Source organism: Triturus cristatus, chromosome 6 (genome assembly GCF_964204655.1).
Source record: "Triturus cristatus chromosome 6, aTriCri1.1, whole genome shotgun sequence".
Lineage (NCBI taxonomy): Eukaryota > Metazoa > Chordata > Amphibia > Caudata > Salamandridae > Triturus > Triturus cristatus.
In genome coordinates, this window is record NC_140589.1 from 230,768,375 (window position 1) to 230,785,724 (window position 17,350).

The window sequence follows — 17,350 nt, forward strand, 5'->3', positions numbered from 1 at the left end:
TCACAAAGATCTTGACACTAAACTATTGTTACCTTAGACCTCTTGAGTCCTGGGCTGGGATAGAAAGGAACTTTCCAAAACCAGATGTGGGCGTAGTATTGGGAGTGCCCCCCCACTTCAAAGGCTGGCACCAGGTATAAATATTGGACCTCCTGAGACACTCATCAGATCACTTTTGGACCTGTGAAAGACTCCTGCCCAGCTGACAACTGCACTGGACCTGCAACTGGACCTTACTGAGCCCTGTTGGCCTTTGCTCTTTTGAGTCCCTGGTCATCAATATGGTACCCCTGTTAAATGGTAACGGCAGTTGCAGTCGATAACCTTTTAAGTATTGCCCGGCGGTAATCGCCTCTTATACCATTCGTAAATTAACCAACAAAGAGGTAGGCGCTGGAGACTGGAAGGCAGGAAACAAAGTTTTATTCTCTCCGGAGGAGAACACATCAGATCAGACAGCAAGGTATCGTCACGAGGTGCACTAACTACATCTCTGTGGCCTGGCCTCTTATACACAGGTTTATTGCTTTATTACACGGTTTATTGTACATGGCACATTCTTGAGATTGCTTTGATACATGAAAGAACATCCTCGGAATCCCCACTTCAAACTCGTTCCCACACATATCTACAGTAGAAGTCCCCACCCTACCCACAGTAGGAGATGGCTATCACACAGCTGGACATTCCGCCAATTCCCGGGGGTGTATGCGACTGGTCGGGTCTCAGGGGGTGGGGGGGGGTCTTGATCTTCTGTAATCCCTTTGATGTGGGGTGTTTCCCTTACAGTAGGGGCAATAAACTGCATCCGCAGGGCTAGGTGATGGCCTGGGATCGGTTAGAACAATCGGGCGCAGAGGAAGGGGGGTTATCAAAGGGGTGTATGACCATGTATGGGATGAAAGAAGGTGTCGGTCAGGCGTGGGATGTGATTCCATGGCAGGGTCGCGCAGAAGGAGAGGGTTTATGACCCATGTATGAGCGAGCGGGGGTGGCCGGCGCGCGGGGGGTGTTCGCAGCGCCAGAGGGACGCGCTGGCGATCGGCAATGAGGTCTTGGTGCCTAAAATGGCCGTCGCGCATTTTCAGCGTGCGGGCCTGAGAGGGGACAAGATGGCGTCGATTATGTTGACATTGCAAACCAGATTTTAACGGTCCTCCCTTTTCAACATATCTAGCCAGCTTGTCTAGCTGACATTCACCTTCGCTAACCTCTTAGCCATAATATCGTAAATGCTTTCATGCGTTCCTTTTTTTTTTTTTAAAGTACAGAGTTTTAGGACAGACAGGAACAATCTGACACAATTGTACATAGTTACATGTGGTTGATGTGACAGGCGAGGAGGTAGCGTATACAAAATTACATCAGCTGCGTCATATGTCAGGCCCAGAGATAGGTGGAGGGAAGCTCGCTTGAACACAAATTTGATACCGTAAGGGGTGGTCCGGCGAGACAAGGAATATTATGCACATTGCTCAAGGCCTAGACTTTGTGTGGATCAAACCAAACAGCATAGTCAGGTGTACGGTTGATGTTATACAATTGTCATTTATACCAAGCTAATGTTTCTTAGATATTAGTGTGTAGTTGGAAGAGACCGATAAAGGACCTTGGAAACTTGATTGGAAGATAGTCAATTCAAAAGTGGTTGGGAGAGGAATACAACTCAACATGAGTGTCAGTCAGGGAGGGGGTGTTTCCTCTTTCCAGTGTCTTATTGCATCGAGCCATCACTGGTAAGCTCTCATTGTTCTTCTTCTTTCGTTGGCACTGTTGAGCACCGGCGGTGGAGCTAAGGTCCAGCTCAAATCCAGGCTTTCGCGTTGCAGGGTGTGACCATTCTTTGCTCTTGGAGCACAGTCCTGTTTTGTCCTGTCCCTTGACTGGTCTTATCATAGGTACCTTGAGACGGAGTACCCGCTTCTCATTCTTCTTTGGTCAAGTCAAGTTCAAAATAGGGATGCTTTGGAAGGCCGAGGGAAGAGGGGGTGGAGTGGGATCGGATCAAAAAGTGGGCCAAGGAGAGCAGAATCTTTCAGCATTGGGCCCATCAATCGGGCCCGACGGGTTGGGACTTCAGGCACGAGCTGATCAGCGTGCAGGGGGCTTCGGGATAACCCTTCGTTCTATTGCTTTCCATGCTGAGAATGGTGCCTCGTCCCGCATCCTTTTGCTTCGTGGCTCCCCCTTGGTCGATGCCATAGGTGTTCCATGAACCGCAGCCAGGCTGTGCGTCACGTCCGACCCCTCTCTTCCGATGACTGTATGTTATCTTTGAATGAGTACAAGAAACAAAATCTTAGAGAGCTGGCAGGGAAGACATTTACGCACTTCATTCTCTCTCCCAACCACCGAGTAGTCGGGGAAATGTTTTATCGGTCGCTCTATGATGGATGTCTATTAACTCTTATGTCGGTGTATGTTACTAACTTATTAATCATTGCTGTGGTGCATGTTTTGTGCGTGTTCCTGCAAGTTTCCATCGTCTGGCCTGCTAGGTGTCTATTCCTGTACCTTATAATTGTCAAAATTCGAACCGGCTTCTCCGGTAGAAACTCGTTCTTCTAACACAAGCTCTGTTAATTCACATTTTTCTCCGAGGACTGCTAAGTTTATGAAAAAAGTGCAAGGTGCTACTGTCATGGGTTCACAAATATCTATTTCGGGGAGGGACACAAGCTAAACATTTTTTCTTGCTGGAGACAATAGGCAACCCTCATTAGTTTAGGCGATGTATCTTCAGAAAATAAAGTCATCAGCTGTATTATTCAAAATACCCTGGGACGGCTAGTACAGAACTGGGGCTATTCTGGGAAGGCGGGGTGCTTAGATGTTCCAGTTCTGAGCAATTGGGCGGGGCGATTCTGGGCGGTGGAGGTGGTGTCGTTAGAGCTCTAAAACAAAAACCACTGACATATAGTCCCCGTGATGAGGGCCAGATTGGGAGACATCAGTCGTCTTACCTGTCCTTTCTTTCTCAGCCAGTTAAGTTCAACATTTTACAGAAAGGAGAGGTAGTAATGTGGTAAAAATATGGTCGTTTTGCTTCTGTCAATTTGTTCGAACACTGTCGTGCTTTAGGCCAATTATACACATACTGAGGAGGTATAGTGTCGTTAATTTATTCAAAAAGAAAGAGGGCAAGAGAGCTTTCAGCGAGCGAGAGAGAGAGAGAGAGAGAGAGAGAGAGAGAAAGGGAGAGAGAGAGAGACGTGCGCATCAAGTAGGCTATTTGGTACACGTGCGACATCTGTTTGCCTCTGCTAATTGATTTCTCTTCTCCTCAGCTTTGACCTGTTGTGTTGTGTACCTGATCAGGCGCCAGGACGCCCCTTCGCTGGGGCAGCTGTGCGCCTAATAAAAGTTATTAACATAACATAACATAACATAACATAAAACGAGAGAGAGACATGTGTATGATAATAGGCTACTTGGTGTACACACAACATGGAGTATCACGGGTCAGTTCTACGTAAGAAAACACAAGCGGGGGAAAAACATAAATTCGGCGATCACGTACACACAAATACCGGATAGGGCGTAACAGTACATACATCAAGCGCAGAGACTTAAGACGAAGACACAGAGCTACGTTGAGTATGGGGGCCTCTCCTTTCCTGTCCTCTTTCCTATGCATGCTGCATATTTTCAGTATTTTCCGTAATTCATTTTGGAGGGGGTGTCGGACTTTTTACTCCCCTTCCTTTGATCAATAGACAAGCACTTCAGTCATACGATGACGTTCTCTTCCAGCGACCCAAGCATATGAAATGCATACACATTCATACCGTATAATCAGGGCACATACGCACAGTCATACCATACAGTTTTTCACGTTCCCAGTGGGGGTCTGCACTTCACGCACCATCCCACAACGTTTGTCTATGTTTTTCCCTACATTGAGCACGGTGCTGTTCATGTCCACTCCATTCTTCAGTCGGAACTCCGATGTGGCCTATAGAGAAGAAAAGAAGGGGGGTGTTCAGCATTCAAAGCACATCAGCGCGCATAGACACGAAAAAGTTCTACTTACCACGTACCAGGCTAGCGGCAGGAGCGGGTAATACCACAGACCTACTATATCCTTCCTTTCGACTATACAAGATGCTCCATTTTATTCGTCTCCTAAATTCGGGTTCCCTTGTCGTGCACTTGTTTCTCAATCGGTCGCATATTATGGGGCAAGGTACCGTACCTTGCATTCGGCAGATACCTGAAGCTATAGTCAACCATTTTATAACAATTCTGAAAAAGACAGGCGTGATGGGTACAAATTTCACCAATCCAGAATTCAGGCAAAAAAAGAAAAGGGTCTGCATTATCTGCCTTCTATCGCTTGGGAGTAACAGTCATAAAAAACCCTTTACCAACCTAGATGATTTTTGTTATGACGCTGATTCCGTAATTCCTTCAAAAAGCTCTTTATTGAAAACAATGTCAGTATACAAATACGGGCCTACAACCGTTACAGGCCGGCCACGGTGTGAGAGGCGTCGAGTATCATGAGCAACACTACCTTAACATGAAAAAATAAGAATGATAATAAAAATGGGAAGGCCAGCATTAATAAGGTTGTTCGTATGCCCGATCAGTACCCTCCCCGTCCCTCCGCCCATCATGTGTGAAAACATCGCATTCATATCCTTTTAACATAAATGTCAAGTAACCGAAACGCCATAAGGAGTTGTAGGCCCCTCCTACATCTGCGCCATTTTGGGGCGAGGTCGGGTGGGTCCAGTGTACAGTCTAAGTCCTTCCACTAACTAGCTGCCGGACCAGAATCCCTTTCGGCAGTTCGAGAACTTTCGTTAGCGCCAACGGAAAGAACAGACAGCATGAATCGTGATTCGGGGGTGGGGAAGCACAGTTTTTGTTCCTACCGGGTCATGTTGAGGTTCCACCGGAACTGATCCGAGCGGATAGGCTACAGTGTCTCCTGATAATTCAAACAGAAGCTTGCGTCAGCACGGCGTCACCACGGTCTCGCAGCAATGCCGTGATCCGTTCTTAGGGCGGGACAGCAGGCGGGTCTCTCTGCCGACGCCTTGAATCAGTCTCTCTCACGGCACCAAATGGAGGCAAGATGGCCGCCGCCCGGGGCAAAGACAAGTTAATGTGGAATGATCGAGCAATAGCGGCGGTTGCCCCCACCGGAAGTCCGCGGGAGTCGAGGGCCAAAGACTCCCGCAGAATCTGCAAAGCTGAGAGGACGTTTTCAAGGGTGTGGCCTACGCCCGAGCAGGCAAGCTTCCGAGTTCCAAGGTAGCCCAGAGCCATCTTTTAGTGAACCAGGCCTGAATCTGAAGAGCCGACCGCCATTTTGAGAGTCCAGTGGCAGCAGCAGCTCTTCATTACAGCCACCGGGGTGGGTCTCCCCGACCACTTGGCTGCGGGGGCTCACTTCTTGCGTCGAACGCTAAGGGCAATCTTGGTGCAGAAAGGAACCCGCGCCTGGGTGATCGTCCGGTAGGCGAGACGTAAATGGTTCCCCTGCTGCAGCTGGCCGGTGAGTGCAGGGGCGCCTACTCAGCTGGACGGCGAGTGAAAGGGCAGGGGTGTCTTCTCAGCTGGTCGGCGAGTGCAGGGGCGCCTACTCAGCTGGAAGGCGAGTGAAACGGCAGGGGTGTCTTCTCAGCTGGTCGGCGAGTGCAGGGGCGCCTACTCAGCTGGAAGGCGAGTGAAACGGCAGGGGTGCCTTCTCAGCTGGTGAGCCTCCACCTGGGGAGGCGGGGGAGGCCCGTTCGCGTCGCTTCCCCCCCGCCAGGGCACCCTTCGTTGTCGATCTGTGCAGCATAGTAGAGTGGCAAGACCAGTACACTTGTTGGACACCCCCTCTTATGCCGTCCTGGTCTTGGCGCGTCGTGTAGCCTCCGGCCTATTCGCACAATATTCCACCACTGATGCCGCCTCACAGGCCGGTGAACTTTGTGGGCCTTTTATAGCCCAAGCCGACTAAAAGACCGCCCAAAACAGGCCAATGTTGCTATTTCGAGGAAGGAGGGGCTAGGACTATGTCATGTGGACGTGAATGCTTTGGGATTTGCAGCAGGCTATCATGTAAATAGTTAAAAGAACGTGTTTTAGCATGTTTACCCTGTTGGAGTGTTGCATATACCTATAAGTTATTAAAACGTTTTAACCATACTACTTTGTTGGAGTGTTGTATATATTTGTAATCTGGCAACGAGCACAAGGATGTCACTGCGTAACCGGAAAATGACACAGTCCAATTGTGCGCGATCTAGCCCAGTTCGGTAACGTCGATGGTGGGTATCGGCAGACTTCCATTTGTGCAGGATTTTGTTGGGTTTACTGGGCGGGGTGAGTGGTAGGGCAGACATGTTTAGACAACGAGAGCGATGGAGCCGAGCTACCTCGTGGCCATCTCGACCGTGAGCTTGGGTCCTTCCCCTAGTTTCATATTTTTCGCAAAGGGCTATTTCCTAGTGTTTCTTATTTTTGTAGGGTCAAAAGGGTCCCATTAGTGGTCTACTGGTCTCTCTCGATTATTTTTGTTTCTCTATAGCGATTTTTATGCCCTAGTTTGTTGTAGGCTACAGCGACTGATCCATATTTAGTATATATGTCCTTATTAGAGGCGCCTTCCAGTGGAGCCGGATGGTTCACCTCTAATAAACGGTCCGGGCAGAACCAACTACCAATCAGTGGGGAGAAGATAGGCATGACGGGTTACAACGGGGACAAAAGTCTGCACTACCTATCTTTTCACTGCTTGCAAAGACTAGACAGAATATCTCTATTCCACGTTATTTGTAAGCAGAGAATACCTCCAAAGAACCAATATCGAACAACTAGTGTCCGGACAATCAATCAATCAATGGTGAGAAAGAGATAGGCACGACGGGTTACAATGGGGGACAAAAGTCCGCGTTACCTATCCTTCCCTATCTGCAAAGACTAGACAGAATATTTCTATTCTACGTTATTTGCAAACAGAGAATATCTCAAGAAGTACTATTCTTTAAAACAATCAATATTCGGACAATCAATCAGTGGGGAGGAAAATAGGCACGACAGATTACAATGGGGGACAAAAGTCCGCGTTACCTACCCTTCACTATCTGCAAAGGGAGAGAGAGTATTTCTACTCTTCTCCGTTTGTAGGCAGCGAAGACCTCAAAAAGAGCAATCAATGAGCAATACTAGTATTTTCAATCAATCAATCAATCGTTTCGCAATTCGTCGTGTTACACGACCTTACCCGGACCGCATGGACAGTTTCCCGTCTTCCACCTCCAGCGCCCGATCGTCCTCTACTCTCCGTATTTGCCACGGCACTCCTGATGGTTCCCAGTCAGGACCGTAGATCACTCGAGAGAGAGGTCTGCTCGGAACCAGTGAAGTTCGGATGATCGGCTGCCAGACGAGGGTCTATCAGGCAGGAGCTCTCCAGATCGCTGCAGTCGTTCACTCTGTCGTCGGGACCTCTCCCACTGGATCCACATGTCGCTGATGGGCCCCACGCTTGGGACGCCAATTGTTAAATGGTAACGGCAGTTGCAGTCGATAACCTTTTAAGTATTGCCCGGCGGTAATCGCCTCTTATACCATTCGTCAATTAACCAACAAAGAGGTAGGCGCTGGAGACTGGAAGGCAGGAAACAAAGTTTTATTCTCTCCGGAGGAGAACACTTCAGATCAGACAGCAAGGTATCATCACGAGGTGCACTAACTACATCTCTGTGGCCTGGCCTCTTATACACAGGTTTATTGCTTTATTGCACGGTTTATTGTACATGGCACATTCTTGAGATTGCTTTGATACATAAAAGAACATCCTCGGAATCCCCACTTCAAACTCGTTCCCACACATATCTACAGTAAGTCCCCACCCTACCCACAGTAGGAGATGACTATCACACAGCTGGACATTCCGCCAATTCCCGGGGGTGTGTGCGACTGGTCGGGTCTCAGGGGGTGGGGGGGGGGGCCTTGATCTTCTGTAATCCCTTTGATGTGGGGTGTTTTCCTTACAGTAGGGGCAATAAACTGCATCCGCAGGGCTAGGTGATGGCCTGGGATCGGTTCGAACAATCGGGCGCAGAGGAAGGGGGGTTATCAAAGGGGTGTATGACCATGTATGGGATGAAAGAAGGTGTCGGTCAGGCGTGGGATGTGGTTCCATGGCAGGGTCGCGCAGAAGGAGAGGGTTTATGACCCATGTATGAGAGAGCGGGGGTGGCCGGCGCGCGGGGGGTGTTCGCAGCGCCAGAGGGAAGCGCTGGCGATCGGCAATGAGGTCATGGTGCCTAAAATGGCCGTCGCGCGTTTTCAGCGTGCGGGCCTGAGAGGGGACAAGATGGCGTCGATTATGTTGACATTGCAAACCAGATTTTAACACCCCTCCCTCCAGGTTCTTGACCCTTGGCTGGCATCAGAGTACACTCCTCTAAAAGACAAGGAGACATCCTGAAGTTTTGGACTCTTCATGACCGAGAACGGGTCTGTTCGCACTTGGACTCTGCTACCTGAGAGGACTACCAAGGTGATGCTTCTGTGAACCCAAATCCTCACGCTTCAGCGACCACCAGCGACAACTGGCAACGCAAGATCTGCACTATGGGCTACAGCCACTAAAGTCTGCAGTGACTCGCAACGTGAAGCACCGTTGAACCGACTCTTTCAGCATCAGCAACTGGCAACTGAGATCTGCACTACAGCAATGACAGCAAGTGCTGACTGCCAACAAGAAGCTCAAGCAACAAACATACGAGATGCCCAACTGGATCTTCATGCTACAGCAATGACTGTCTGCGATGCCCGGCCTGCTCTTCATGCTACCACGACGACTATCCACGATGCTCCGCCTGCTCCTCACGTGCTCGTCCAAAGCAAACCAGCCTTTTCGCATCAGACTTTGAGAAGGTACTTTTTTTCAGCGGAACTGACCTGATCCCTGTATCTAGACCGCGCTCCATCATAGTGGGCCTCAACTTGTGACTTTCCCCTGGTCTAGCAAGACCAGATGATTGTGAGTGGTGCTTTGGGCTTTTAGGTGCTATGCTTACCTAAAACTTGGAAATTCTCTGGATTTACTTTTGTCGTTCTGGCATCACTTAATTTATTAAAATGCACTCTATTTTTTTAAATTGGTGTGGGATTTTTCTTGTATTGTGTTTTCACTTTATCGCTGTTTGAATGCTGTATAATTACGTTACACATTGCCTCTAAGTTAAGTCTTTCTGCTTTTGTGCTAAGCTACCAGAGGGTTAAGCACAGGTTCATTTAGTGAATTTTTGTGGTGTACCCCGACAAGGACTGTGGTTGTCGCTTGAGAAGGATTTTCGCCCTCCTCAACTCATAACACAATTTCTAACACATCACATCCCACCTTTGTTTTTTAATAAGAAAATCTTTCAAGTTCTCGCACAGGAAAGATTTTCTTTGCCACTGCTGTGGACGAACCATTCTCGTCCAACTTAATGGTAGTAATTTTGTCCACATCAGACAATTGAAAGTCTGAGTGGTCCTGCTAGAATTTAATCTTGTGACCATGTGGTTAAACATTGTTCCCTGATGTGGATACATTAGTCTATTGAGCCACCTGACCCGGAAATCCACCTATCTCATACTTCTTGCCAAACACCCAGAACCTGAAGGCTAAACAATAGGAAACAACTCTAAAAACAAATTATTGGATACTTCCAATCAGGTTGTTGGGCCTGGCCACAGCCTAGAAATGACTATTTTCCAGGTAGAGGGTGATCCCTCAACAGCTCAGACAACAGAAAGTCCTACCTGGTCGGTCTCTCTGCAGCATTTGACAACTTTGATCATATTGGGATTCGAGGATGCAGCACTAAATTAGTTTACCGCTTATCTCAACAAATAAAATATGAAAATCAGCCTGGGAAATAGCAGCTCTTCCCAATCACCACGCTGCAAGATGTACCTCACGAGTCCATATTCGCTCGCTTGTTATTTAACTTGTGCCCTGAGCCATGGCAAGACCTCACGATTAACCTTGGCATTAACTACCACCAGTTCAGTTTATTTTAGAAAATGCTCTTTTTCGATGCGTCTTTCCTCACAAAAACTTCTTTAACAAATCAAGATGACCCAACATAAACTCAATGATAACCCTCCAAAACTGAGTTTATACCACTTTCTGCCTCCTATCACAATTCTGGAGCTATCATCTGGCTTCGCTCCTTCAATATGTTAGGAATCTCACCTGCAAAGGTTTAAAAGCCATAATCACTCCCTTTCATACTAGATAGCAGGTACACCCAGGCGACAACATAAAAACACTGTCAAGGGAGCCCAATACCAAGATAGTAAGAGAAAAAAACTGTGACATCAAAAGTTAGGCCTAAAGACAGGTGTATCTGCACTGGTTCTAAGCGGGATAGACTATGGCAAAGCCCTACTAGCAGGTCTTCCTAAGACTAGCCAAGAGCCCTTAAAGCCCTAGAAAGAAATACCTGTCAATGGCTTCCTCTTGAAGCAAGATGTCAATTCACGCTTGTGTGTATCGCATAAAAGCGGTCTATTTAAAGGTAACAAAATATACTGGATTTGGTGAGGCTTTTGGGTGGCTCTTGCTAGTTCAGCCAAAAGAACCGAATGTGCTAAGATTTCATAAGCACAAAATCCAGAAGCAGGTCTGTTCAAGAATGGCCTCTAAAGCCTGAAACTGTCTGCTTATCTCTATAGGAAAGGTGGCATCTACCAACATTATCAACATGGAAGTCAAAAAGGTTTTACTAAAGAAAGGCTAGATCACAGCCCACTCTCACCCAGATCTCCTTTTCACATCTCACCAAAGCTCCTCTTTACTGTCATCGCCATGTCAAAGGATCCCAGGAGGTCCCTCAATCTGGTTACCTGTTCTCCACATGTTCTCACATGTTACACTGATAGGAATTATACTCGGTCAAAGTAAGATGAAAAACAGTGCAGATATCAATGCTAACAGTACCTACTGCAGCAATTTAAAGTTTTGAACATATTTGCTCAAATTGTTTTCTTCCCTGGATATGTATTTCTTATGCATACAGTGCTTTTTAAACCTACCTATGTTGTGCAAGTTTGTTTGCTTCTGTGCCATGGACACTAATCTGCACTCAGCCATTTACATGTGCTTGTTTCTTACCGTTCCATGTATTTAGACCCCTGATGTAGGTATCAAATCTGCACTTCTGTCCTACCACTGTTGTGCTGTGCTCCGACGCTCATGGGCCCTGCCTCGTGAATTACGTATTTATATAAACTCATAAATGGGTAATAAAACAAGCTTTTACACAGCATATAAAAGGCAGGGATATGAATGTTAGAAATTGTGTGTTAAATATTGAATAGGCAATAAAAGGCTGCATTCCAATCATTCGGTTCCTAGAAACAAGCAGGGCATAATCTTCTGCTACATAAATATAATAATATTGACCATTTATAAAGCGCATAATAGTGAGGAGTTATGATGGCTTATTTACCGTGGCTCATTTTATTGTCTGAAATTAGAGCTGGGGAACCTCTCTGGTCAAACCATAACTCATTGACTGTGCGGGTGATTTGGGGGTCAGGGCGTTGTGGAGGGCTTACTTGCATCCTCTGTTTTTTCAATGCCTTGTTGGGGGGCGGGACCAACACAAGGCAAGTGCTGCTTATTTCTGACGTCATGTGGATGAGGTCAGGTCCTCGCATAGTGGTACAAGCTGCACTTTGTGTTTTTTAAATGAGCTACATGGGGGGACAGGTGTCCATCCTCAGGGCATACCTGCCCCATGGGAACCCTTGACCCTCGCAGGGCTGCGGGATCTCTAGGGCAAATTCATATAAATATTTCTCCCATCTGTTCTAGCCCAGCTGAGGGTAAATCTCATCTTCTGTGTGCGCAATTGTTAATGTGAAGCTTCAAAATTACAAAACGTCTGCGGGTGAGAAATATGTACTTTTTTAACCCCTAAATGCAAGAGCTGGACTGTGACCAAAAGTAGCCCTAGCATTAATGTTCAAACCTTCTTAACCGATCATACCAGCCCCTAAACCCCCCTGGTCTATCTTTCCTGTCTCTTGCATTCCTCTCTCTCTCTCTCTCTCTCTCTCTCGTTCTCTCTCTCCCACTCTCTCACTCTATCACTGTCGCTCTCTTTTTGCTGGCTGCCATAAACCCCAGGGAGCTGGAGAGAGAAGCCTCCAATGGCTCCAAGGATGGAGTAAATGTAAAATCCTGGCCTAGCGAATGCCCCAAAAACAAAACTGCCCTCAACGTCAAGGCAAGAGGTGAGGTAGGTGAATGTCTTTCTGCTTCTCCTTACCACAAAGGGTTGAAGTGAGATGTGTGCCTGTCAGACAACCCAGTCCCCTGTATGTGTCTTCTTTGATTCAAGGCTGGCACAGAGGAAGGTGGAAAGCTGAGGTGAGACACAATGTTCCCTTATAGCATTGCATGCCTCAAGGACTCAAGGATCATGAAGAATAAGGCCCTAGCTGAGCGCCTTTACAACAGCTCCAGCAGCAGCAAAGAAATCTTCTTGACTGCCAAAGACTTAACATCAACTGCCCCCACCACAAATAACATCATACTCTCAAAGGAACTGTGTAACAAACTGTCGGACTTCATCAAAAACAAGATCGAAGTCATCTGCAATAATTTTGACCCTCGACTGGACACCAACACCCTCACCCACGGCTTACCCACCAGCAATCTCGGAGACACCTTGACCACTTTAAAAACTCGCACCGCTGAGGAAACAACCAACATAATGGGACCATCCACTATGGGGCAGCTACGTATCTCTGCCCCACCACATCTACAACCTGGGAGCCTCCCCTATCAGCAAAGTCCCCCTTGCCATCCTAAACAACTCCATCACCACCAAGACATTCCCAGACAAAGGGAGCAAAACCAAAGGGGATGATGGACAGAGAGTTAAACATTGCAAATACTCACCCCCAGTCAACTGATCTGGGTTTAATCCATCATCATTCTTCAGCTCACTCCGCCACCCCAGTTCAGACATGGCCATATGCAAATCAGTCTGACCCTGTGCCTCATGGAAACAGTCCAGCCTGAACTGCCAAGCCATGTCTTCCCTGGACCGGTCCCAAGCATCCTGGGACCGGTTTAGGGTTCATAACCCTCATCAGCCAGGCTATCTTGAATCCAGTGGCAAAGTGAGCAAGGGACCCACATCTGGGCATACCCTGCCAACTTAAGGCAAACAAAGCAAAACCAAAGGAATGATGGACGGAGTGTTGAACATTGCAAACACTCACCCCCAGTCAACTGATCTGGGTTTAATCCATCATCATTCTTTAGCTCACTCCGCCACCCCAGTTCAGACATGGCCATATGCAAATCAGTCTGACCATGTGCCTCATGGGAAAAGTCCAGCCCAAACTGCCAAGCCATGTCTTCCCTGGACCAGAAACAAGCATCCTGGGACCGGTTTTGGTTTCATAACCCTCATCAGCCAGGCTATCTTGAATCCAGTGGCAAGTGAGCAAGGGACCCACGTCTGGGCATACCCTGACAACTTAGGGCAAACAAAGCAAAACCAAAGGGGAACACATTATGGTCAATGTGCTACTAAGGACATCCTCGGCTGACCCTAGCAACCTAGCAAACTAAGGGCCATTGTCCCTCCTACCTTTTACGGCCAAGATCATAGAGAAAAAAATAAACAGACAACTTGCCCACCATCTCAATGAGCACAGCTATTAGACACCAATCAATCAGGATTTTGACCCAATCACAGCACTGAGACAGCCCTCATTGCATCCACAGATGACATCAGTATGATCCTAGACCATGGAGACACAGAGGCCCTCATGCTACTCGACCTCTCAGCAGACTTCAACACGGTTTCCCACTCCCACCCTGATCAAAAGACTACACAACATAAGAATTCAATGACCCGCCCTGAACTGGATCTGCTCATTTCTCGCAGGAAGAACCTGGAGAGACAACCTGCCTGCCTACTTCTGAGCCCAAGAACTTCATCTACAGAGTCCCCCATGGATCGTCCCTGAGTCTGACATTATTCAACATCTACATGACCCTACTAGCAGATCCCAAAACATCAACATACTCTCCTACGTGGGCAACACAAACCTATTCTCTCCCTGTAGGACAAGACCCCCATCACCAAAGCCAACATTGCCACATGCATGACTGCCATCACCACATGGATGATGGCTAACTGCCTCAAACTGAACACAGACAAAACAAAAGTAGTGATCTTTAGAAGAGAAACATTGGCCTGGGACACCACCTGGTGGCCTACCATCCTCGGACACACCCCAACCCCTCTCACCCACTCCAGAAATCTCAGAATCATCCCGGACAACAATCTGAATGTGTCAGCCCAAGTCAACACAGTCACTTCCAATGGCTTCAATATTCTAAAAATACTACATAAGATTTTCAAATGGCTTCCAGTAACCACCGGAAAAAATGGTCACACAGGTCCTGAATACCGGCAGGTTGAACTATGGCAACTCACTCTATGCAGGAATCACTAAGAAACTCCTGAACAGCCTCCAAACCATTCAGAATGCAGCAGCAAGGTTTGTCCTCAAGTTACGTCACCGAACCTACATCTCAGACAACTCAGTTGACTCCCCATACAGAAATGAGCTCAGCTGCAATTGCTCACTCACACATGCAAAGCACTACACAACATTGGTCCAGCCTACCTCAACAATCGTATACATTTCCACATACCTCCCAGACTCCTCCGCTCAGCCCGACTCTCACTCGCATCGATCCACGACACCACTGCTGGCGGCCCTTCCTTTCCATGCATCTCCCCCAACATAAGGAATGACCTCCCACAGTACATCAGAGCCTCCTCTTTGCTTCTTCAGTTCCGCACAAAGCTGAAGACCAGGATCTTTGTATAATTCTCTCTTAAGAGGCAGCTGCCTCTCCACCTGCAAAGTGCCTGGATACTCGCATGGGTGATTGGCGTGCTATACAAATTAATTTAACGTAACATTACATGTGACAATGCCCCAGGTATTGGTGATGTTGATGCAATGTTAAGTTATGCAGATTTGTATAGTGCACTATCTACTGGGTGGGTTTCATGACGCTGAGCAGGTGTGAGTCTAGGCAACCCTAGGGCTTAGTGGGACTACTCGAAAAGCCACCTCTTCAACTTCTTGTGGAATTCAAGAAGAGTGGAGGAGGCTCTTTTGTATAGCAGCATGTCGTTCCATTGTGGGAACATGCTGATACCCGCAGGCTCTGGTCATGGAGGCTACATGGCTCTACATGGCTTATTAGAGCGATTTTGCCACTTGTTCCCCTGGTGTGACCCCCCCTCCGCTCCCCGCTTCCCGCCGCTGTTACATCGCGGCCCGCCCCGTTTTCTTTCTGTGTCCTCCCCGCTCCCGCCTCCAAGCTACTCCTCCCTCCCACTTGGCCTTAAATGGAGACCGCGCGGCGCAGGTGAGTGTGACCTGACCTCAGGACACCCCCACGCCGCACAGTCCTCCAGCTGTAGGCGAGTCTGTGCCCCAGCACCTCAGGTCACCCTTGACCTCGGTGCCCCCTCGCTGCTGCTTGTTCTTCCTTCCGTTTTTGCCCTCCTGTGCCTCTGTTTTGCTTCGTTTTTGTATCACACTGTAACTCTCTATTTTTTGCTTCGTTTTTGTATTACACTGTAACTCTCTATTTTTTCACTAGGTTAGCGATTTTGCCACCTGTTCCCCTGGTGTGACCCCCCCTCCGCTCCCCACTTCCCGCCGCTGTTACATCGCGGCCCCGCCCCCTTTTCTTTCTGTGTCCTCCCCGCTCCCGCCTCCCAGCTGCTCCTCTCTCCCACTTGGCCTTAAATGGAGACTGCGCGGCACAGGTGAGTGTGACCTGACCTCAGGACACCCCCACGCCGCACGGCCCTCCAGCTGTAGGCGAGTCTGTGCCCCAGCACCTCAGGTCCGCCCTTGACCTCGGTGCCCCCTCGCTGCTGCTCGTTCTTCCTTCCGTTTTTGCCCTCCTGTGCCTCTGTTTTGCTTCGTTTTTGTATTACACTGTAACTCTCTATTTTTTGCTTCGTTTTTGTATTACACTGTAACTCTCTATTTTTTCACTAGGTTAGCGATTTTGCCGCTTGTTCCCCTGGTGTGTCCCCGCTTCCCGCCGCTGTTACATTGCGGCCCTGCCCCCTTTTCTTTCTGTGTCCTCCCCGCTCCCGCCTCCCAGCTAAACCTCCCTCCCACTTCGCCTTAAATGGAGACCGCGCGTACGCGCAGCGGTCACGCGCAGCGGGTGCGCCAATTGTGCGCCGAAGGCGCGCCAAAGGCAAGCCCGTCTACGCCCGTCTGCGCCTGGACCGCGCCCAGCGCCAGAACCCCTGGTCCTCGTCGATGCCAGCGCACCCAACGAACCTACGACGCCGCAACCCTCCTCGCTCTCAACGCCGGCCGGAACCCCACCTGCTACCGAGCCACCCCGAGACGCACCCACGGGCCCTTCACCTGCCAAGTCTGCAAATTCACCTGCCTCCGAACCTGCACTGCACCCGCTAAGCCGAGCACCAGCAACAACCACCTCAAGTGCATCCTGCTCAACACCCGCTCCATCCACAGGCACGCCGTCGAACTCTGGAACCTCCTCGACTCAACATCTCCAGACGTCGCCTTCCTCACTGAAACATGGATGAACGCCTCCTCAGCACCCGACATCGCCATAGCCATCCCGGAGGGTTACAAGATCATCCGGAGGGACCGCGTCAACCAAACTGGAGGAGGCATCACCATCGTCCATAAGAACACCATCCGCATCACGACCAACTCTGACGACACCCTCACTGCAGCCGAGCACCTACACTTCCAGATACACACCGACCCCAAGACCACCCTCAGAGGCACTCTCATCTACAGACCAGTGGGACCTCGCACACAATTCAGCGAAGCCATCGCCGACTTCATCAGTCAGCAAGCCCTCACCTCCACAGACTTCATCCTCCTAGGGGACCTCAACTTCCACCTGGAGAACAACAAGGACTGCAACACCGCTGCCCTACTGGAGAACCTCGCCAACCTCGGACTCAAGCAACTGGTGAACACCCCCACCCACTACGCCGGCCACACGCTCGACCCCATCTTCTCCAGCAAGCACATCGCCTTCAGCCACTCAACCGGACTACACTGGACAGACCCCAGCTGCGTCCACTTCAGCTTCAGGAGAACCATGACCCACCACCATCCACAACAGGTTCCCCGCAGAAGCTGGAGCAAGATCACCACCGACCAGCTCACCACCGCCTTCAGCCAGAACCCGCCCACCAACACGACGGACCCCAACGAAGCAGCCCGCAACCTCACACAGTGGCTCATCAACTGCGCCGACGAACTCGCACCACTGAAGAATCCTCCAAGC

At 49.1% G+C, this 17,350-nt stretch overlaps 1 protein-coding gene across 1 annotated transcript in view; it reads right to left on the reverse strand.

Moving 5' to 3' along the window:
* Positions 1-435: 435 nt before the first annotated feature.
* Positions 436-17,350, reverse strand: part of LOC146816692 (uncharacterized) — a 175,791-nt gene continuing 158,876 nt past the window's right edge. The window contains exons 3-4 of the mRNA XM_085609156.1: positions 3,821-3,955; positions 436-2,272 (exon numbers count right to left, since the gene is read on the reverse strand). Of these exons, the coding sequence (XP_085465282.1) occupies positions 2,051-2,272; positions 3,821-3,919 (321 nt within the window). The 5' untranslated portion in view covers positions 3,920-3,955 and the 3' untranslated portion in view covers positions 436-2,050. The remainder of the gene's footprint in view (positions 2,273-3,820; positions 3,956-17,350) is intronic.